The sequence below is a fragment of the Apteryx mantelli genome, chromosome 12, assembly GCF_036417845.1.
Source record: "Apteryx mantelli isolate bAptMan1 chromosome 12, bAptMan1.hap1, whole genome shotgun sequence".
Taxonomy (NCBI): domain Eukaryota; kingdom Metazoa; phylum Chordata; class Aves; order Apterygiformes; family Apterygidae; genus Apteryx; species Apteryx mantelli.
In genome coordinates, this window is record NC_089989.1 from 25,902,563 (window position 1) to 25,926,900 (window position 24,338).

Genomic DNA, 24,338 nt, shown 5'->3' on the forward strand with positions numbered 1-24,338 from the left:
CTTCAGAACACATCCTCAAGGGCGCTGGAGTAGAAATCCTCGGCAAAGCTTCCCAGCTCTGTCTCCGTTTCACTGGTGCAGGTACGTGCTCTCTGCAAAGCAAATGCTGCTTTTAGCTAGCAAGCTGGGAGGTAACCAAGGATTATCAACTAAACTCCACTAGTTGAAAAGAGAAAATGGTCACAACATCTTTTAAAGCCTATGTGTTGAACATTTGTTAGGAAACAAATGCTTCAAAGTCCTCAGTTATGACTCATTTTGCAAAATGTGGCATTTCAAATTGGTGTCCCGAAAGAGGTATTCACTATTCATCAGCCAAGAAGTTTGGCGAGATAAGAGCCAAGAAAGAATTTTGAATTTAACAAAAGAGCTTGACTTTCACCAGAAGTTTCATATTCCTGTTGAAATTCTCACGGAGGCTGGTCATTGCTTTGCCACGGAGGCCACCAGCCTAGCAGGGCCATAAATAAACATCGCAAAGCCGGGCAAAGCGAGTGAGTGTGGGAGTGGTGGTCTCTTCCGAACAGGGCCTGTAAAAGCAGGGTTATTTTCCTGCTGTCAGCTCAGGTCTGTTGTCCGGCGTCATACCAAAGTCATGTATGGGTGAAATCTATATCCGATTATTTTTTGTTCTGCCTCCTTAGCACGGCAGAGCGAAAGTGGCTGGGGAAGGGGGCAGGCAGCCACCAAGCAGGGCTGCGGCTGGGAGGCAGGCGAGCCGGGTGCCGATCCGGCCTCTGCCGTCGGCCCGGCAGCCGTGGCCCTGGCTCCCTGGCTGTCGCCGAGGACGTGTCTCTCCGTGGCCGTGGCAGCCAGGCCATCAGCCGGGCTCCTCTCTGGAGAGCGCAAGCTGAGGAGCAAGAGCACCAGGAGGAGGGGGCAGCGCGTTTCGAGGCAGGGCCGAATGAGCAGCGGTGAAGCCAGACCGTGACCCCTCGATGCCAAGTGAGGCTGCACAGGCAAAACGCACAGGGACAGGGAGGTCTGCGGAAACCCTCTGCCTGGTGATGATACGATGCAGGCACGCAGAAAGCAGTAGTCTGACTGTTGGGAAAGCGAGCGTGAAAGGTCAGCAGGGAGACAGAGAACTGCTCGTCTGGGGTTGAGCAAAGCTGCCGCAGAGTCACGTTGCCACCTTTGCGGGCTGCTTTCCTCGGTTGACCCTGATGTTTACGCTAAAAATTTAGGAACTGAACGCTCGCAAAGAATAACTGCCCTAAGCTTCCCTCCTCTTGGTGATCTCAGCAGAGATACTAGGGCCAAGCCTTCACCGCTGCCTGCAGAGGTGCCACCTCCCTCTGGCCCCGGGTGGCCATGGGAGCATGGTGTTAGGCAGCCACGTTATCTCCCGCTACCGTGCTGCTTCAGGCACGGCCGGCGTGGGCGGCTCTGTGCGGTGTCCTGCTGGGAGAGTGAAATGGCACGGGAACGGTCTCGTCAGAAAAATGCAGCCGTCCTTCAGGGCTGCGGGCAGGAGGGGAGTTTGCCCGCTCTTGCCCTGGGGTAACCAGAAAGCTCCCAGGGTTTCCAGCTTAGTATCGTCTACCTGCACTGAGTTCACTTTAATGCAGTGCTGCTTTTGATAGTATAAAACAGCCTTCGTGAGCTCATGTTTTCTAAATACTGCTTAGCTGCAATGTTAATATTTGCCATTTCTCATATTCTTATTTGTGATACCCTAAGTCATGTTATTTTACACCAATGACTTTAATTGAAACAAACTGAAACATTATACTATAATCTTTTAAGCCTGTTTCCTTGACCAGACCATGGAATAATAACAATACCAAAATAATCAAAGCCTAATTCTGAGGGGACAAATTAGAATCAAGTTACTGAGCAGCATTTCCTGTGAGCAGACAATGAAGAGTTTTATCTTATCTGTAAGGCAAATGTATTCATCAGGAAGCAACAGCAAACATAATAAGGCTTAAAACCGGCTTAACAGTAGGACCAAAACATTTCTCATTGTTAGGCTTCACAAAGTAAATCGGCTCTCCAGGAGCCAAACTCCAGCCGCTGCCAAGGCAGGGCGACCTGTGTGGCTGCGCTCTGCGGAAGGAGCCGGTGCAGCAGGCTTCCCCGCAAAGGCAGGGCTGCAGATACGGCACCACGTGGCTGAAACGCACTGCGCATTGGAGAAGCTCTAGATGATAGCTCTTAATCCTTCCTCCAGCCCAACACACTGGAGAAAACCTTTCCCATTTTGGGTTGTTTTCATTTGTTTTTAACCCTCCCCCCCAAAAGCTTCATCTGCAAACAAGGCCAAATGATGAGCTACTGTAGCCTGGAATTTGTAGAGCCTAGAGGTGTCCCTTGGGTCAGAGAAGGGGATCACAAAGCCGGTTGAGAAGCTGGCTGCAGCAATCACAGTTGCATGAACAGCCTCGCAAATCGTTAAATTCAATGGCTAATTGTATTTCATACTCATAGTTGTGGTTATGCATCTTGTTGCATTAATTGCACCCACAAATTACCTATTTGGCAAGTTTTGCATAAGACACATTTGAAAATGTAGCCTGTATTTAATATTAACAAGAGAAATTTAAAGTCATAAGGCTTTAACAGTACAAATTACATGCTCGACCAGTAGCCTTCTAGGAAAGTGGCAGCACACAAACACGAGTGTTCTTTCTATTCAGAAAATGAAAAAAAAGTGACTAAAATGCTTTTTTACCTCATAGTCATTTGGGAAGGGATCTTTAAATTTGTTTCTGGGTGTTGGAATTGGTGGAAGCAGTTTACTCCATACGTGGTTTCTGTGGAAAAACAGTAATGGAGGGATATGAAAGAATTGTTCTCTCTAATTGAAGAAGTTCACAAAAAATAGCACATGCTCTTTCCCAGTGGCTGCATTACCATGAACTTTACTTGAAATTTGGGAGGTCTGGCCTCCATCTCCTCACTCCTGCAAGGCACTGGAAGAGAGCTGGCCCTTCCGGGGGAAGAGTTTACTATTGCTGCATGAATCCAAAAATTTCAAGTAATGTCTTCTCCCACCCCTTGGCCCCTCTTGCTCCGATGCCACTCAGTAATTAGCGTCTGGAGGCTGATGGTAGCAGCAGGTTCAAAGGGGATTAGATGAAGTAGTGGATAATGGTCCATGCATGGATACTCTAAGGACTAGACGGGCGTGCCTTTGCTGATGGGACGTTCTGGATCCTGGGGGCATAAGGATCGCAAGAAGGAGCTAGGCTGGCGTGCTCTCCTTAACCATGGTCCCGTTGCACCATTGCCGAGTTGTGGGCTAGGTGGTCCGATCCACTGGGGCTTCGCTGAGGTTGTTAACTGCTGATAGTAGACCCATCTTCGAAAGAAATTAATCGCTCTGATCCATCTTTGAGCGCTTGCTTCTTCCCAAGGGCTGCATTGTCACGTACCTTCTTTGGGCATTCGAGACATGCTGCCTCTTGCTCAGATTATGGTTTCTGGACATCATCTGCCCATGTCTCCTGGCAGGAGAGCAACTGCAAATAATTGTGTGCCAAGGGAAGCAGGAGGAAGCAAGGAATGGGACAAGAGATGGCTGACAGTAAACTGTTCCCCTTAGCAGTGTGACAACTCATCCCACTAATGAACTTCGAAATACTCCTTCACTGACCGAAACTCTTTAGTCCGACTCAAGCATTTATGCGTATGTATTTTTGTGATAGTAAGTGCTGCAGAGCAAAGTGCCTTTGTCTACCAAAACTTTTTCTTTTCTTTGGTATATCCCAGAGTACAGAACTCACATTTCAGTCACTAAAATGAATTCACTAACACTTACAATTTACCTCTGGCTAGCATGAAGTCCAAATGGAGTCAGATTTTAATGGGAACTTTGCCCGAGTGAAGACTGTAGGATTTAGCCCAGAATTAGTATGCAGAGCCTGTTTCTGGGAGCTGGCTTGACTTCCAGGAAGCGAAATACGTAGAAGCAGAGGAGTGGCTAAGGTGTAGAGACCGAGCTGGCACCCCTCCTGTGTCCTTCATCCTGGCATCAAGGTCAGATCTGCTCCTATGCCCAGTTTATTTTGTGTCTGTTCTCCTGGTTGATGTCTGGTTAGTTGAATGCTTACATTATTATGACTATTCTTCTTTCAAAAGCTTTTTGATTTCTGTCAAGTTTTCTTTTATCCTATTATTCCTCCTCACCGGGGAGTCTAAAATAAATTCCTGCTACTAACTTATTCCTTTTCATAGCTTTCATATTGAGATACAAAAATTCTTCATCTCTCTCCCACGCCCTCCCCCCAAAAGAGTTTCTTCAAAGTGTTTTCTGACTATGAGTTAGGAACTAAACCTTCCTGGCTGTGCTCTACTGCCTTAAAGGATACATCAATGTTTAACCATAATTTTTTGGTGACGTGAAGCCTTATACCACTCCTCACTAAATAGATCTGACCTAGCAAACTATGGGACGTCTTCTCCTTGCTGCCCGGGGAATAGGTTTTGTGACTGAGGTGTACAGCAAGGAGTGGGAATGTGGGGAGAAAATGCAGGCTGCAAAGAGCTGTTTTTAGGGGACATCTACATCTCCTCTGTTGAAAAGCTGAAAGTTGTCCAACCCGCCCTGGCCGCACGGGGGAGGTTGGACTGCGCAGTCACGCCTGGCAGAGCAGGTCGCTAACGTGGTGCCGTGTAGCTCAAGAATGGGACTGGAATGAATGGGAATAATAAAACTCTGCCTGCTGGCATCATTTCAGCTCTACTCAGCTCACTACCCATGGAAAGGTTATTAACCTAACTGAGACAGACTCTGGGTTCAACTTCAAGCTCCAACAAGGCCAGTTAAGGTCAAAATATAGGTAGCTCTCTTTAAAACCTGGGAAGGGTTTGTGTGGAGAAAGCCGATGAATGACTAAGAGTCTGCTTTAACTGTGCAAGTTTAAATTATTGTTGTCTTGTGACATGACAAAGGATCATTTTCCTTTCTTAAACCAGGTTTACATTGGAACTTGACATTAGATTAGATTAGATTAGATCTAAATGCAGTAAATTAACTATGGTCAACTGCAGCAGGATCACTTAACTACAGTGGTGATTGAAAAGGCCCTTGATAGCAAGGTGTTTAGCAAGCCTGGCCTTTCTATGGGAATGAATAGGGACTGGTTCACCCCCCAGCCCCTAACAGGGACCCTGAATCTTCCTGTTGTGCTGGAAGAACCAGATTACCCTCCGCCTCCTGGGCTCATCGAGAGGAGAAGCGAGCAGTTTAGCTTTGCCGAAGCTGGTTCCAAAGTGTCAGTGGCGTGTGGCTTTTGAAGGCCTGAGGGCAGATGGTAGCACCTTAGTAAAAGGTTGAGTGACTGTCACTGTTACGTGCCGTGGGGACACCTGCCTGCAGTGAGCTGAACGGCCTCAGTAGGAGCCAGCATGGAGAAAGGGTGGTAGCAGGAGATGGAGAGGCGCTCTGGGCATTTTGGATAGCTGTGGAAGAACCTTTGTGAAATGCTCAAAGGAAGGGATGCATTCTGCTCTTATTTTAGCTCTGAGCGTGGTTGTGATTTATGCTATTGCTATGTAATACAACCAATAAGATCTGCTTTTGTTTCATTTTGTTTGGAATGGGTTCATTCCTAACTGTGCTGTTTATCATGAAAAGATTTTGATCAAGTCATACCAAAATTATTTATTGAGTCAGCAAAAAGCATAAGTAGCATGTCACTTCTGGAATAGACACACTTCAGAAGGGGTGCACGAACACCCAGTGGAAATGAGGCAGAAGCAAGCTAAAGAGCACACTTGGATTCCTGGTGGTTGTTTGCCCCATCACCTGCAAGATTTTGTTGTGAGGCGTTGGTGGGGTTGGTTACAATGGTCGTCTCGGAATGAGCCTGTTCTTTTTGGCAGGACACTGCAAAGTTGGAGTTAAGTGGTTTAATATTTTGTCACAAAAAATGTTCCAAAAGGTCTGCTTGCCTCTACACTGCCTAGATCATAGCCCTTTCCATTAGCTCTGATTGGACCCTCAGGCTTTGGAGACGCGCCAGGGGACCCTCATGGCTTGACTCAGTGTTTCTGGGCCTCAAGCTGTTGTGCTGTGTCTTTCCTTCTGAAATTTGGCACTCTTTTTCCACGGACTGTGACATTAAAAGGCCAAAGAGAAGTAAGTTAAAGAACAAGTTCTTCTTTTCCCTCTTCTAATCTCTAAGGCAAGACTGATAATATGTTTATTTTTAGAGTATTTTAGAATGCCTCTTCAGTGTCTTGCCTCCCCTGAGATTCCCTGCGGCATTTTCCAGATGACTTTCCCACAGCGGCTGTTTGGTGTCTCTGCTGGTGGACTTGTATGGGATACGGAAGAGAGAGGGGTACCTGCTGGTGGTTGGGATGGCCACGCTGTCATTGGGGTATGCAGGGCTGCGTAATGTATTTTAGAGTGACAGTCCTGATTTCAATTAAGCGGAGAGCAGCTGGGAGCAAGTTACTAACTATATTCTCCTGTGGGCTCGCCCTCCAGGAGAAAATGTTATTCCAAGGCACAGCCTAAGGAGATACAGAAGATGCTCATTCAGAAAGACAGAGGGCATACCAGGAAAACGTTCAGTTGTGGTTGTTGCCAAGGCAGTATCCCCATCTGCTAGTGCGAGTAAGCAAAGGGAAAAGACTATCTAAACAGTCCCAAAGGGCTACTTTGCCTTGTAGTATTTTTCCAAAACAGTGGTCTTTATCTCTGATGCCTGCAATCGCCAAAAAGTACACAGAAAAATTTATAGAACTCTTTGGTATAATGAAATCCTTTATAATGCCTTCAAATCATATCACACTTGAAATGATTCTGTGGCTTGGATCACATGATACACTTCATGAATTCTCAACAGCAGAAAAAATTGAGTGTGTTAATGAAACTGTGATCCAGGGAACCTGTTCTATTTTTCTTACTTTTTTATGTCTGCAGCTACAATAAATGTGCAGGCCAAGCACTGCATTTGATCTTTTTACACTTCCCACCTCCTCCCAACGTGGGGTGGCAGATTAGAGGAAGGGTAGATCAAGAAAAGAGGGTAGCAAGGATATTGAGCAGGAAGAGTGGAGTGAAAATAGCAAGTTCATGAAATTCAATAAAGCAGAGAGATAAAATTTTAAGCACTTTGGCAAAGATGGTATGTAATGAGCCTTCTGGGTGCTAGGGAATTTTATACCAGCCAGGCAGAGAGAAACTCCTGGAAGAAACCAATGTACCATCAAGCATCTGAACCTGGAAAAGCTAACTTAAATTTGCCTAATATAATAAAGTTTCTAAAATGTTTTAGCACAGCTTCTTTGAGCTAGTCTGTGGGTAGAACTCTTCCCCTACATCTTTTTCTTCCCCTTTATCTGTTTCAGGCTCTTTGCAGGGGGTAATTGTGTAATAACCAAATACTTGCTGAATCTTACGGACAGTAAGTGACCACTCATCTACTAGCTGGACACCAGAGCACACAAAGAATCAAACTTTTGATGGCTTCTTGGATGTTTGTTTTGGTGTTCCAGGTCATTTGTGGATTTTTATCCATATAATTATGGATTCTATGGCAAAAATGAAATCCAGTTCTTCATTGTATGGCTTGTCGTGGGAGTATTACTGGAGCCCTTGTACTATCAGAGTTCCTTTGCTTTGACCCAGCAAGGAAGCTCTGACAGTGTCTTGCAGATTCTTGTGTTCTAGGACTCTTCTGTGGATGGCCTGGGTGCCCAAATCTCCAAAGCAGGCAGTCAAGTCTGAGATCTCGGAAGAACTCCATAGGAAAACATGGAGCTTCGTGACTGCTACTGCCAATATGTGAATCCACTGCTAACTGGTATTGGAAGATGATGTTTGGCTGCCCCAAACAGAGAGGAGCTGCTGGTCAAGATAACACTGGAACAGTGGAGGACCTACAGATATAAGGACAGGTCGACCCATAAAGGAATCAGTGATTTAAAGAAGAGTGGTTTGAGGATTTCCACTAACCCATCAACGCTGCTTAGTTAGGCACAAGTTAGTAAGAAGCACAAAGTGAATAAACTCCCTGAGAGTTAATCTATTTTGTTTCAAAGAGGATTGCTTACTGAGACCTGCTCTGCTAACTAAATTGCCTTAAGAACAGGTTATCATAGATACCAGACACTTTAGGGAGAATTAATTACAGTTATTCTAATACAACATGTCTGTAGACAAGACTTTTATTTGATAAAGGAAATGTAGTATGGAAAGGAAAATAGCTAAGGACACATCAGGATGGCCAATAATTTTAAAAGCTTTAAAGAAATTAATAAAAAATTAGCAGTTTCAAGTACAGCACTTGCATTACTGGGAGCTGTGTTGATTGTGGACCTGATAATTGCTGCTTGCTATATGTTTCAGGGAAAAAGCTTGTAATTACATCATTGATTCTTTAATTCATTACTTATGACCTGACTAGTCACTGCTACAGAAATCCAAAGTGTGTCTGGGTTTCTTTATGGAACGTTTTGGAAAGCTTGGCTATATGGTATCTGTTTTCACTACCTGGTATCCATAAACTCTGTAGTGATTAAAAATAAGCTGCAACAAATGGTTAAAAAAACTCGTAACAAACAGTAGTTAAATGCCTTTGCTGCTGTTAAGGGGTAAAGAGGAGCAGCAAGCACAAAGGCCCTGAATTTTTACCTCCACAGAGCATCTACCACACTCCCTGATGTCACCTGAAATTCAGACTACATGCACGGGGGGCCCAAGACAGAGTGTAGATGTGCAGGCTGAAGAAGACAAGACTGAGAATATATTGGCCTGTACACTTTAGCCATGAAAGATCCTCTCAGCAGCTTTCACCGGGGTTAAAGATGGAATCCTCCTGTGAAAATCATTGACCCAACTAGATCCATTTAAGTGAGGAAAGGAGATAAGGACAAGTAGCTTTTTGATAAGTTCACCTCATTCAGTATATGGTTTTGTTGTTTAAAATTAAATTGAATAACCTTCTTACCCCACCAGTTTTGTGGAATGTTATTATTGATAATTAATGAGGCTGATTATCACTTATTCAGTACTTTTGTTTTGTAGAATTATGCTTGAATACCAAACTCAGTGCCCTGTCTGAAAATTAAGCAAGGCTTTTAATGTCACCCCACGTCTGTTCAACACCTAGTACTTAGTTAGACTGTAATTAGAAAGAAGATGTTGATACTTACATTTTGCATATTACTGCAAGAAGCAAGGCTATGGAGCATGAGGACACGCAAAGCAGAGCAAGAATCCAGGCTATGGAATTCTCCTGTTTGTTTTCTCCTGAATTTCAAGAAAAAAGAAATTATGTATATTTTTAGTGCAGATTATTTTAAACACACTTTTAGAAAAGATTTCATCAGTTGGTTTCTATGATTATATTCAAGCAATCACAATTTAACAAGCAAACTATGAACATTTCATATCTAGAATTAGAAAATAAACTTACAGCTTCAAGAATTGTTTCCATGACACTGACTTTCTGCTTTCATTAATAGATTTCTTTCATTTTAATATGAAGGAGAAAGCAAGCTCAGAAGCGTGAGGAGCCAGGCCTATGAGCACTGCTGGGATGATATGATCGGGTATGTTAACATCCTGAGATATGCAATTCCATGCAACACACACACATCTGGTACTCAGCAAAGACACTGTTTGCTTATAATCTCAGGCACAAACAGTTTGGTTTCCATTAAACCAGTCTTCATTTCTGTTAATCCTTTATAGCCAGAAAGTGATTTGTCTGGCTTAATAAACTTGCCTGTAAAATAGACATTAAAACCACCAATTTTTCTTGTAAGTTGGTTGCTAATATTCCCTCGGAAAGAATTCCTCTAGTGCCTCTGCCTGTGAGCAGAAGCATATTTTTATCAAGGACAGTGCTGCTATTTTTAAAAGGCATGCTTAGTGACCACGAACATTATTTTGTGCCACATTATGCCATATAACAAAAACATTTACATTGAACTGCATTTTCAAAAGGTTGCTGAGTCTGTGTGTGCTTATGATAACTACATGTCCTATATTTCAAGATGTCAGCACAGCCATTACCAGGTAATTGAAAGGACATAAATCGGGCAGCGGCAGGAGTGTTGGGTTTATTGGTGCTCTAGACAAAACAATATTCAATTCTGGTCAGATTTGTTTCTGTGAAATGAGGAGCTGAGCCTGCTATCTCCACTGACGGCCGCAGTTGCGCTGCAGTCACTGAGATCAATGTGCATAACGCCACGAGCAAACGATTGCATGAATCAGCTCTGGGCCTTTGTACCATCGCAGCAGTGATGCACAGTTAACCTTTCAGTTACAGATGGGTTTAGATGGTTAATATTCTTTTCAGAATTATCATTTTTCTTACAAGAAAATAAGATTTAGGATGTAACTGTCAATCCTGCCAAGTTACGTGCAGTGTAAGTCTGGAGGATCATTGGGCCAGGGTGTGGAAAACACTTAAGTCCCATAAATCAATTTTAAGCTTTCCAGCATGAAGGCTGGGAAATGTCTGTGTTTTCCAGAGCAAAAATGGAAGAGTCTTAAGTCTGTTGCATCTTTTATTGGTTGGCAGTGGCCACCGAAAAGGCATGATCAGGCAACACTAAGTCTCACTACACCCGATATATAGGTGTGGGACAGAAAGCAATTAGAGGCTCTGCTATTGCTAGGTGGATTTGTCCAGTGAGCTCCTCCTAGGGCTTCTCTGCAGGACGTGCCGGGAGTTACCAGCCCAGCACAGTGCGCTGTTGCGAATAAGCACATGCAAATGCATAGCGAGAGACTTCCATGTAATACGCTAAACAGCAGAGACAGGCAAACAGAGGGAAGAGATTAACTTGCTCAGTCACCGAGCAAGCTAACAGCAAAGAAAATCAGATGGGCAGAAGTACATACTGAAATCCAGCAACTTGCACTGTAACCTGTACTGTGTCAGTGAACTGTAACCAGCCTTTAAAAATATCTCTTCGTAAGTAGGAAAAAGTTAAGATTTGTAAAACTAAAGTAATTAGACTTGTCCTTGGATATTTTTGACATTTTAGTAAATTTTCTTGGAAGACTATCATCTTCCTTTTTATTTTTATCATCAAAATGAATTTTCCATATTTGCCATTTGCTGTGCATTAGTAGTGGAGTCCATAAGGAAGATGTTTCCAGGTTCCTCAGCCCCTGTCACACTCCACAACAAAGAAAGCTCCAAAAGCGCTTCCTCTGACATAAAGGTTTCCTCAACTGCTTCAGCTTTGCTGAGAAAGCAGAATCAGGACAACATGGATGTGCTGTGACGTATTTCTCAGCCCCAGACTTGGCTTATGGATTTTCTAAACTGTGAACCATGGCAGCAGCTATCCACACATACCTACTTTTTCACAGATTTGATTTCTGTTAGTGTCTTGCATAGTTAATGGACATGGCCAGTCTACTTGGCCCTAGCAATGATTTTTTATCTAGTTTTGTTTGACTGTAACGCTTACAACTTGCCGTACAACTTACTAGAGAAAGGTAGCATCAAGGTGCATTTTTATAATGCCTTTTTTTGGCGGTATACGGCTACATTTCACAGGGTTTAATCACCACAGCCCAAAGAAAGGAATCAGAATTGTGCTTCAATTTTTAATGAAGTTAGAGGATTGCTACTACAGGATGGACAATCTAGTCCTGTATTTTTATTCTGGATAAGGGCTCAGAAGAGGTCTGGTGGTCTTAAGACTGGACTCATCAGAATATTTCCCAGGTAGGTGCACAAGGCTAATAAACTGGTCCGGCACACTAATGAGCTGTATTTGGTCTTACAGGTAAGTACCCTCGGGTAAGTTGTTGGCCTGCTGAGCCTCCCTCCTGAGACCTAGCCTGTGCCATGAAGCCGGCTGGGAGGGTTGAGGGGATGGATTAGGGCTAAGGAGGGAAAATATAGGCAGATTTAATCACATTCACTAGCAAACAGATAGATGTAAGAGGGAAAAGTAGAGTAAACAGGAGAGAGTAATGGACTACTTTTTTTTCTAGTGAAAACCAGGAAGTGAAGAAACTCAAAAGATAAGAGCAAGGGAGGATGTCTAAGAACAAACAGTTGATAACGTGCCGTGATAAGAAAACTGTTATTTCCAGAAAAAACATGTTCGGCAAAGCAGGAAATACAGCATGAAGTGGGGCAAATCATCATGTTTCAAAGATGCTAAACCATCTTGTGTTTTCCCACACTTAGGAGTTCATATAGCTCCAGTAATGTAATACCTGACATGACCATTCATATTAACTTCCAGCACGAACATCACAGTGTTTGCCAGGGCAATACATGTGAAAACTACAGAAATAATACAGCTAAAAAGGTGTGTTGATTTCCTCAGATATGATCTCCAGCAGAGCTATACCAACTCTTGAGTCCTTTCAGAATTTACAGGGTGAAAGAAACTGCTTCAGGCTAGGAACCAAGCAGAGCATTTTATGATAACTAGAGGTACTTTCAAAATGGCTGGGGAGGTGACATCCCTCTCTCCGCATTATGATGGAACTAATGCTCCAAACTACAGAAAATCAGAGGAAATACGAATTTCTCCAAGACTAATAGGTCCTTTGGAAGGACTCGCTTTCCTTTGGTTTATAGTTCAGTTAATGCTTTCTAGGCAGTTCTAAAGCTTGGATGCCTCAGTACGCATTTTCTGGGTCTTTCTTAGTAGTGTTACAGCCATAGTGATGTTTACAATAGCACATAGAAGTATTTACTTTTCTTGGCTGTGCTCATTGATAATTTTGTTCTTTGAAAATATTTTTATTCTCGCTGATTTTAAAAGAACCTGAACTTAGGACTTATGTTAGTTTAAAGCAGTCTCTGAAAACATAAGCAAGTAAAATCAAAACACTGTCTCAAAAAGTACTGTATATGTCCAAAAGTTTGTTTGGGGGCTTTTTTGTTTATTTGTAATGGAACAGAGACTCAGCTACCCTTGGCAATAACAGGTCAGTTTCCTTCCTCAAATACGTATTTTCCTGGCCTCTCTTGAAATTACTTGATTTTGTGCATGCTCAGGATTAGGCAGTATTTACTTTCCAGCAATCTATTAATATTTGTTACAAGACAGAGGCATATCATTCTTACCAACGTAAAGAATTTCACTCCAGTCACTCCAAAATCCTCTTTTACAACATATGTAATGATTAGCTCGTATCTGTATGGAATATCTGCAGGTAACATCAATTCTTAATCCGAAGTCATTTGATGATATTTTCAATATCTGTTAAAAAAACAATATTGTTGTGTTATAGATTGCTTAAGACTAAGAAATTCAGAAAACAAACTTTAATCATGTTTATTGGAGAGGGTTTTTTTTAAACTCCTTTACTAGATTCACAGTGAACATCAAGCCTTGTTTCATAAGTAAGGTCTTTATTTTTGTAGGTATAATTTCTTTACTAGTACACCATATTTCAGGGCAAAGTTTTTGAAAGATGTCTCATTTTCAGATGCCTCCTTAAGACACTTAATGCTGGATTTTCAGAATTGTCCATTTTCTCCAGGCTTATTCTGCTCTTATTATGAACTCAGGTGCAGTTATTCATAAAACTGAATAACTCCAATTCTTGTCCTTCTGTTTTCCTAGCTCACTTGGGGGTGGTTTGTTGCAGACATTAAAAGGTGTCCAGAAGAAGAGGAAGAATTTGAAAATTGATGAGACTTTGTCTTTGCTGAACCCTAGTTACTAATGGGACGGAAGTTTCACTGAAGTCTATAGTTTCAAAAAGGCAGCAATAGCAGGTTTGATTTTAAATCATTTTAAATTGTGACATGTCCATGAATTTGAAGACTTTTTCACGAGGTTGCAACTTCTAGCTATATAGGACAGTCAACTCAGAGACTCAGGAACACTATGTAAAACCTAGGCATAAGAGAAGTAATTACCTGCTTGTTACCTGACTTCAAGTTGCAGAGGTAAAATTCATATTCAAAACATTCTTTAGGGAAAGAAGAAATTGGCTTCTCCCACTTGGCCAAGAGATAATTTTGCTCTAAGAATACAGTGACATTTCTGGGAACATTCACTTTTTCTACAAAACGAAAGCAGTACCAGTAAGTTATTTATAGAGCAAGGTTTAAATACTAACAATTGGAGCAATTTATAACTTATAGTGTTTCCTAGTAGGGCCTATAATGCTTCAATTTACTTGACATTTGGGGCAGAAAAGATAAGGGTTTAGGAGGAATAACTGTATTGGGGGAAATAAACAAGGGAAAACAGTTTAAAAAATCCACTTGAAAGTTTTGGAAAACTAGATTACAGAAGGGGAAAAATGTATTTTTTTAATTCTTTTTTACAAAAGCATGAAATTAATGATAGACCCAGCCAGAAAAACTTCTTTTCAGGAAAGATGGATGTAACCAGGAAAGTTACTGAAAACTGGAATAAGTGAAAAGAAATGGATCAAGAGTTAGGGGATGATTTCAAACAAGAAAGTATGTCAAATGTTTTATTTCGTTAATCAAGAAAAAAGGGAAATGCTATCTGTTTTCAAAAAGCAAAAGGTATAGAACTAATGAGGGAAAGGAAATTATTTGGGTAGATGAAATGTGATAGACAGTCATGGCTGCATACTCCCTTTTATTTTATAATCTAACACCTTTTTTTAAAGGGCATTGTTAGCCTGAAGATCATGTGTCTTTTTTTCTTTTAAAGAAAGGCCTTATACTGCATAATAAAAGGTAGTAAAAACTGTACTTCAAGGTATATGAATAAATATAGAAAAGGCATATTGGAAATAATGCTTTGGCTAACAAACATATTAAATAAGAGGTGTTTTCTAGCTCTTATTTTTGTCATTCTCTCATTGTCATTATGTCAGTTAGTTAAACTATCAACTTTTGTCTTAGTGGCTCTTCCAATCTCATTAAGACATCCATGTGAAACTAGCACATTTTCACCTGCACAAGAACCATTCAGTCTACTAATACCCTTTTACAAATCTTTTGACACTCCTGCTTGACAGTTGAAATTTAGTGCAGAAAGAAGGTTTTTTCAGTTTCCCTACAACCATTTCACTCAGGGGAAGAAAGTTATATTGACACTTTCTTTGATTTTAAAAAAATGTATTTTTACTCACCAATGGCATTTTGGTCAAATAACTGCTGAAAAGGTTTAATTGCAGCGTACTTGCTAGACCCGTTAATGTGTATTACAATGAGATCATCAACCTCTTCAGGATCAATATGCGTCCTTGAAAATCTGCACTCAATATTCCTGTTCCACTTGTCTTTGAGATAATCTTGACATTCTTCAGTGTAGGTCTTATACCTAAATTAAAATATCCATGAGACATGATGCTTCTTCAAGAAATTAATTGCTGACTAAAATAGACACTAACCTGTAAAATAGAAAGTACTCTGTATCTTCTGGTGCCCCTTTACCAGGAAACCAGGCGCAATGGAGAGAAACAGTACTATAAATGGTGATGTAAGTAACACAGGACAAATTAGTGACTGATGTCTCTGCAGCACCTATAGAGCCAAGGAATTATAAAATAGCGGGAAAGATATTATTACAAATGTCGTAAGAAATTCATGTTTCTAAAACACTTGATTATAGTCCTTGATCCATTATTATCTATGTCTATTCTATCTAATCTTCCTCCATATCAGATAGTGCTATGAATTACAGGACTGGTGAAGATTCCCAAGCAGTGTAAGTAATGCTGTTCCACACAGCACCACTACATATGAAATATACACCTCGTGATTCCAGGCAACATCATATTTTAATATCCTAGAGTGTATGAAAGTAGGTTACCTTGGCCTTAGCAGGGAACTTTCAGAAAACCTTATAAGGGTTATCCATGTCATGCATCTCCAGATTATATTCCCAGCTCCAAAGGCCAAAAAAAGGCCCTGGACTAATTCATTTTGTAAGATCAATGTTGCAGATAGAGGGGGAAATGCCCTATTTTTTAAAGTATCAAACCTCTCTATTCATGTCTAGTCCACAGACTAGGACTGAACACAAAATTCATCCCTGCCTTGGATTCCAACTTACCAGGCGGAGGCTTCAGCTCACCCATCACCCAGTCGCTTTTCATCTGAAGGTCATCAAAGAGAAGTAACGTCCGAATGCGTGCAGAGAAGCCATTGTGAAGTACAGCTGTTCGGAAACTGTGAGTCTTCTTTGTATCATACTTGAAATTAAAAAAAAAACAATCAAATAAGATTAAGAGTTCTGCAGAGACTGATCTACTAAGGATAGGCTTTAAGCTAAATGTCTCACCGTATGGTTACTTGAAACCTTGAAGGCTGTGTACACCACCTACTATTAATCTAATTTGCCCAAGCGATGCACAGCCATCCTGTGCTTCCAAAGAGGGAGTCCCACAGACAGTGATTCTGAGCAAAATCTTAAATTAAGTGCTTTAAGCAGCCCATGAGAGCACACCAGCTGTCTCCACTGTCTGCATAAGGAGCAGAGGCAAACCAGCCAGGTAGCTTAGCTGGTTATATTAAGTGTCTGAAGTTAGACAGCACAAATAATTTGCACAAGAAGTGCTTAGGGTTTGTTAGTTAAGACAGCAGGATCCTTATCTTATGAAAAATGTATAGTGTATAATTGTGATGAAACATGGTGCAACATTTTACTGATACCCTGGCATTAATCTGAATTAAATGCACTGACCTGAACAGGGAGCAATATCACTTAATACCAGTATCCAACTTACCCCCCAAGATGAATGTTACAGAGCCTGACAATTCCTGGGGCTAACCCCTGTTCCAGCAGAGCTGTACCCATAAACATAGGTGAAAGTGAATCTTTCCAGTGCTTAACATATTTGGTTGTGATAAAAAAGAATAAATAATTTGACTATGCCAATGTTACCCCCTTTTTTGGTGCAGTTTATTTAACAGAAATTTAACCTTCCTAGAATATTGGCTTTATTTTAGACTTACCCCTTCAGACACAGGAGTTATGATTTCCACATCATATCTAATAGTGTAGTTTTTTTGTTCTTGATTAGAATTTGGTTTCCAGTGTAAAAATACTTCTGCTAATGCAGAGACCGTAAGGGTGAAATTAACGGGTGGGAAAACTTTAACTGAAAGAGAGAAAATAAAAACACTGATAATATACTAATCTATTTCACTTTTATTAGTGAATTGTTCACAGCAATAGCTACTTACAAGTAATGAGCAGCACAAGAAAACCATCACAAATTTCATTTCAATAATATATTCTTTCATAGCTTCTTATAAAATGCTTCTAATCTTGAAGAATATTTTTAAAATAGCAACCAGAACTTCATCAAATAAGAATTTACTTAAAATTTAGCTTAAAAGAATTTTTTTACAACAAGTTCAACTTGAAAATCACAATGAGGTATTACATTTGGCTTGTTAAAAAAATCAGGTTCAGGTCTTTCAACTCAATCCTCATAGTCACTGATATCACTGGGCATCTGTATTGATAAGGAGTTGATGAACTGATCAGCCATATGATCACTTTGCATCCACAGACCCTTGCAGGGAGCATGATATGGGGGCTTCTAAGTGGCTTTCTAAGTGGCTTTTCTTCCTCGTGGCTGACAGCCACTAGAACTCATATGTGAGAGAAACAGAAATATGATGAACAGAGGAATTAAGCGCAAATAGAAGAAAACGTAGAAGGATGGGAATGATAACTTAAAATGACAGGGTAAGAGGGATTCCTGGAGCCCATATGGAAATGAAGAAGTTATCATGCTGGGGAAAAGATGTTAGCATATAAATAGCAAGGCAATGAAATAATCAGTCTACTTCCTTTCATTTCCAAAGTTCTTCAGAGCCCTTCCTCCCTTATTTGCCATCTCTCAGGCAGCTATGGGAAGTCAGTCCCCACTTCTTTCTCCCATAATTTCAACCTTAAATGCCCACTTGCTCAGTTTTCAAGCAAGTATCTCACATTAGGAAAACTGCCTCATGAACAGTCAGAAAACCCTGACGTAAACCACCTTGAACTCCTTTCTGTGAAATGTTCATTGTTGAGATGCTTACAAGAAAATGTCAAGATTAAGGTTCTTGATAAACCAGGATTGCTGCAATCCACGCTTTGTGTCTTTGTGTTTCTGCAACTAACTGTAGTTTTGTTCCTGGAACTTCAATTACAAGCTTGCTGGAACGATAACTTTGCTCTGGCTAGATCTATGTTGTTAAATAAATTGGGTGAGGAACCATTTTCTGGCCCAGAGGTCAAGCGGTACAGCACAGCTTGCATCTAGACACCTCATATTTCTTCCCCCTCGAGGCAAGGTGCCATGTCCGACCTGCCTTCTGGGAACAGTCCTCCAGCATCTGCTGCGAGAAATCTGCCTGATACAGGGTAAAACTGTCCCAGGAAGTGTGTTAACACAGTATGGTCATTTGTGGTCCTGTGCTCATTTTATGGCTCTCTCTTATTTTTGGGTAGAATAGCCCATTTGAGTAACACATAGAGGGGTCTTGGTCACCCACTAAAGCAACACATTGGTCGGAAAGAAGATGCCTTACCTCCTTCAGCTTGAAATATGTTTGGCTGAACCATGTTCGTTATCCAAAGGAGGATCAGAAAAACTCCCATCGTGTTGTCCATAATCTTTAGATAGTAAATGAGAAAGGCCCTATATCAGCATATATGCCATGTCATCATTTTAACCAAGTAACAGGACGCAGGCTGACAGCTGAAAATGAGTACAACCCCAAGCATAAGCACACAGACCAGGGAGCATAGTACAGGTATATCCACGTTATCGAAGGAATGAAACTGCCGCTCTGCAGAGCACAGCCCCTTCTCCTTCCCTTGCAGCAAAATACATGTTGGCATAGCTAAATTTAATATGAGGACCATTGGCCACATTTCATTTTGCTCCCTTTGCTTTTGGCAAACCCACTTAAAAAAGCTACTGTTTTCAATACTGTCGTGTCTTCGGAGCAGCAGTCATGGACTTACAGCATCTCTTCAGGGCGAAGAGCCGGTGGGGTTCAGGTATATTTGCTTTCAGGAGAGCCCCATTTGCTCCTAGAAAAGAAGTATTCATATTTTTAGCTGCCCTGTAAAATGGCTACTTGCCAGAATTTACTTTCCAGTTTCAATTTCAATAAAGCTTGCTAAAGAAGCAATCTCAGTGCTTACCTCAAGGCTAATTCTCCAGTGTTAATTATAGGGTATAAGAGAAACTAATTTGTTTGTTTCTAATTTAAATAAGCGACTATTTTTAATGCTTTAAACCAGCATGTTCTTATGCTTCCTACAGATTGTTTCATGAAGTACTGGGGAAAAAAAATCTGCGTGTTATCATTCATGTATAACCTAACATAAACAACATAGATATACTGAACAGCAGCTTTCCAAAATGTTCTTACAAAAGAGAAATACACCCTCCCAGCCCAATCACACTACTTCCCTAGGGCATCTACAGCAATTGCTTGTATGGAAAAATAATATTTTCAGTTGGTAATGAGTAGAGAAAACATCTTTAGCCCATCCGTTCTCCCTGAACCCCCAATAAATAACCCAAGGACTGGAAACAATCCAATTGATCACAGTTGGGGTACTTCATACTGTAGAGTAACTATTTTTAAAAATGGTGTATGAATGCTGAGTTCATTCAAATGAGGCATAATCTACAATACAGCCTGTGTTTCTCAGTGTCCGAGTCCACTCATTATCTATATGCATATTCTGTATGTATCTAGTATTCTGCTAGCCAAAACGTGTATGAGGCTGACTGAACCTCTGGAGTTTTCTAACTGATTATTCCTAGGAGGTCAGGGTTTGTCTCTGCGTATGCTGGGATATTGGAAGACATTTTGGCCAGACATCTATGGCTTTTCCAAAATGTATTTGAATCACAATCAGGTAACTATTGTTCACAGCATACGTTTATGCCTACACAATGCCTCCGGGAGTATTTATTTCTTATTGCATTACTATTCATGAAAAGTTTGTTCTTCTAGATTTCATCACTTGAATACCATACAGACCTCTGCTTCACAAAATGATGATGATATTCTGGAGGACATTATGTAGACTGAACACAGTTTTAAAATGGCACCTGAAAACTGTGCTGATCTCTGACCACCTCTGCCACACCTATGCTGCCTAGCCTGTGGTACTGCCATTTTATACCAATTCTCTATTATTACTAAGACTTTATCTGATAAAAAATTTCATAAATAAAACTGCTAGAATGTGGCCCATATTTCTGGTAAAATCTGATAAAAAATCTGATAAAAAATGTAATAAATAAAAACTGCTAGAATGTGGCCCGTATTTCCAAAATGCTTTTGTACAATTTATTGGCATCAGAGTTTTTTCTTCCTTTAAAAAACATCACATAGTTCATTTACCTGATGAAACTATTAAATTCATTGGTAAGTTTTTTATTTTTCCATTTAAAAGTAAAAATATATAAACTTTGTGTCACTGAAAAAAACTAGCTTTTTTTAAGCTAGCAATAACCCTAGTACACCTCTGGCAAGAACACAACTGTAAACTTTGCAGATGTGTCCGCATGTGTCTTTATGCATGCACACACCTCTGTATTCCTATCTGTCTACTAACGTTATCCATCATGTTCATTGCAGCTCTCCCACCGGCCACCTGCAACCAGAATCAGCAGCTGAGAAGCAGTTTCAAGTATAGTAAGTTCTTCTAATGTGAACTAGGAGCTGGATAAAAAAAATGAGAACCCACCAAAGAGCGGCTGACGTAAGCTTTCCACTCGCATAGGAGAGGGAATGTTGTGACTCCCCCGCTGCGGTCACAGCTTTAATCAAGTAAAACATCAGGTACAGCTACAACACTTTGGGAAATAAGCTTCATTAGTTCTATTTCTAAAAGGGTTTCCTTTTTTAAGTAATCATTTCAGTACCTTTTTCAAAAAAAATCTCTAAAAAGCTCTCCTGTTTTACAGCTGCTTAGGAGTCGCATCTTTCACTAACTCAAGTAATCTCAGTGCATTGGTTTCAGGATGGCTCTGACGTTTATCACAGCTATAAAGCTGTCTCTCTCCCTGGTTTCCTTACAGAGGGTTCAGGTACCTATAACTTTTTAACTTTGCCCTCAAAAAATAAAGGTTCTGATTCTTCCTGGCCACATTCTTTTCCCCGGACATTTGAAAAGATCCTAAGGATCAGCTTTTCAAAGGTACTTTTGCCAGTTGAAAACATGCAAATACACAGGTGAAACATTTCCTGAGCAGTAGTTTACTTGTTTGTAATCGGGTATAAACTGTAATGCAGTTTAGTTTTCAATTATTATCTGTGTTCTTACTACCAGTTTATGTTCTCCTTCCTTGTTTTCAAAAACATTACTTTTCTTTTTATTGCTATCAACCTAAGATTGAAAATTTGGCTTTTGGAAGAGAAAATTCCATAGCTGTGCTAGCAGTGAGGTATTTCCACAGCTACAAACTAAAAGAACACCTGTAGTCTGCGATACCTTGTTGATTTTGCGTGATAAAATACTAAAACCAGAATCAAAATAAGTGTATTTAACTAGAAATGCTAACTAGAAATCTACTGCAGCATTAAGCTCCTCTGCAACAATTGGTATAGTAAGTCCTCAGGATGAAATAAAAGCCTCGATTATGTTTTGGTTATATATGGTAAGAAGTTAAGGAAGAGCAGAAAGGCTATACTCCTTCTTAAAGGACAACAGAAATCCAAACCATAGAAAATAGCCTCTAAACGGTAATGATTTTCTTATTTAAAGCTGACAGGTTCCCCTGTCTCAGAGTCAACTGGTCAGAAGTGGACTCCAGATGCGTTTCCCAGTGCAATGCAAAGATGACTTTGGAAAGTGGGACCTTTGCAGTTTCCAAACCAAACAAAACAAGATAAAAACAAACACAACACCTATCCCAGGAGCTCACCCGCAGATTCTCAAAAGTCCCGCGAAGAGTCTGCGCTGTTTGTTAAAACGTCCTCTGGGTCATCTCCCTGTGGGTTTCTTTACAACCGCTGTCTTTTAAGTACAAGCGTGGCAGGTACTTCAGAAATGATGGCAGATGATAAGTTAGACAAGCATGCACTGAAAAAGGGAACTACAGATTTAACCACAGGATGGAAGGCTCCATTCTAAAACTTAGTTTAGCCTAGAAATAATTGTACTTTACTTATTGAGGGTTAAATACATACCATAGTCTGGTGATTCCCTAATAACTTTGCTTACAGAAATATGACACTGGTGTGGTTTTCCTTTTTGTGGGAGAATTCTCTACACGACTCTGCAAAGCAAAGAATCCTATTAGAAAGTCAAAAGAATAGGAAATTACTAAGGAATAAGAAAACATCTTTTCTGATATGTGACCAAGGCGTCTATGATATGTCAGGCGATCGGGATAATCAGTATGAATCTGCAGTATACTGACCAACTGTCATATAGCGCAATTTGACCAGGATTAGTATTGCAACCAAAGGAGGATTAGAGCTCAGGTAGTCGTAAGGATTTTAGAAAACTGCCACTTCATATCCAGAAGAAACAGGGAGACAAATTTTTGTGTTCGTAAGAGGGGCTTCACGTGCAGTTGAAGACGACCGCAATACACACAATGGTTTTGGGCTACCTTGACTCTGGATCATGGCAAATTGGGATTGGGGTCTTGAACGTCTCAGGTACTGAGGGCTTTGCAGGCCTTACTTGATTGCCTTACTGCAATCTCACTGTTTGCTTCTCTTAGAAGATCTGGATCACAAGCAAGACGAGCAACAGAAACCTTTGGGCTAGGACTAAAAATGATAGGTAGTGACATGTAAAATTCAGGTTAGATATCAGGGAACACTTCCAGTGCTAGGGATAGTGAAGTGGTGGAACAGATTGCCTGAGAACTTAAAGAAACTCCAGCACTGGATGTCTTTAGACAAGCAACCAGGAATGACAGAGACATAATCAATCCAGCCATGGGGCACAGGAATAAATTAGGTAATCTCTTAAGGTCTTGCCAGCCCTCTTTTATATACCTGTATGTCTCTGAATAAATAGCTAATTTATAGACAGAGCTCTAACATCAACACTGGAATGTTTTTGTAGAAAAGGAATTCATTCTAAAGGGTTTTTAATAAGAAACAGTAGTCACACAGAAAAGAAGGTAAGAAAAGGTTATGTTCTTACCTTTTCACACAGGTCTGACTATGTGTTATTACAGATCTGAGATGTTTTTTGGAATAGGTCATTCTCAAAAAAACCTTTTGTACTTGCAAGCATTCCTTCTCCTTTGCACAGTAAGGTGCTGATTTGTTAGTTACTTAAAAGCTGCGGGAAAGGCTGGGTGGCTTCTGTGCAGCATTTCTTTTCAGTTCTGAAGAAACATGTAGCACTCTGTCTGCTGAGACAGAAATTTGCTTAGGCTTGGAACTTCAAAGGGAACTAATCTCCCAATTTAACTGGAATTTGGATGAGGCTCTGCTCTTTCAAAATCGTCAGGTTTTGTGAGTTACCTTTTCCACAGGAATAGGGAGGTGCCATGAGAGCTGGTCTCCTAGGCCCTGAGGAGCGTGCAGTAGATGAAATTAGTCAGCAATGAAATTACACTTGTGAAGAAGGAAGGACTGACACCTTGAACTGTACCAAATCCCCAGGACTCCCATGTCAGCTCTTCTTGCCTGTCTACCTCCACACATTAAAGAAAATGTAAATCAGTCCAGGCCAACAAACTTAAACCAGATATTTAAACTACACTGAGATGCTGTTGGACACAGTTCACCATCTGTCAAGTTTAACAGTGGAGATGGCTCTATTTCAGTGATTATTGAAGTGATCTCTGCTGATCACTGGCTATATAAACCCTTTTGAAGTAGTTAGCTCATTTCCTTTGCCATGGTTGGATCACTACTGAAATACGGCTTAATGTTTTCCTTTTGTAATCCTCCTTTTGCTAAAGTGAAATCAAGTCATGGCAGTTCTTTTCTGTTTTGTATTGCTTGTTTTGTAATTATTTTCCAATATTGCAGCTATGTCCCTTCTTTTGTGCTTTATTTCTTGGCAGGACAAATAATCACCTGCTTTCCACTATGTTCAGGGCCACCTTGCACTCTTAAGTACAAGTAGTGTTACCAGCCCTGCTCTCCTTAAGAGAGCTCGGGTGCTTCATTTGCCAGAAATCAGAACATTTTCAATCTGATGGCTCACGGAAAGAAAAACAGGAGCAAACATTAGATGCAAACTGCTCTGATGGTGTTCTTCACTGTAGTCTAAAACAGAGGATGAACAAACATTAGGATCCTCCTCAGTTAATTGCAGCTTAATGATAAAACTTGTTGGTGGACCAGTAAAGATTTCACCACGTTATGATGTCACCTGTGAATCCTCAGCAGTTAAGTGTGCAAAGTACTTCCAGTACTGGAATATACAAAACTCGTGTTCCCAACACCAGCTCAGTATAAGGCATGCCCGGATTATCCAGCTACCATGGTGATTTCAGAGGAAGGCAGAAA

At 40.8% G+C, this 24,338-nt stretch overlaps 1 protein-coding gene across 1 annotated transcript; it reads right to left on the bottom strand.

Annotated features, from left to right (window-relative positions):
• Positions 1-2: 2 nt before the first annotated feature.
• On the bottom strand, positions 3-21,840 carry IL5RA (interleukin 5 receptor subunit alpha). The gene is made up of 12 exons (XM_013958276.2): positions 21,779-21,840; positions 18,853-18,921; positions 18,414-18,498; positions 16,842-16,987; positions 15,940-16,078; positions 15,275-15,407; positions 15,014-15,204; positions 13,818-13,963; positions 13,017-13,152; positions 9,115-9,211; positions 2,678-2,759; positions 3-92 (listed from the first exon to the last, which is right to left on the bottom strand). Exons 3-12 carry the CDS (start codon positions 18,493-18,495, stop codon positions 3-5), a joined length of 1,242 nt encoding a protein of 413 aa, XP_013813730.1. The 5' UTR covers positions 18,496-18,498; positions 18,853-18,921; positions 21,779-21,840.
• Positions 21,841-24,338: the final 2,498 nt, after the last annotated feature.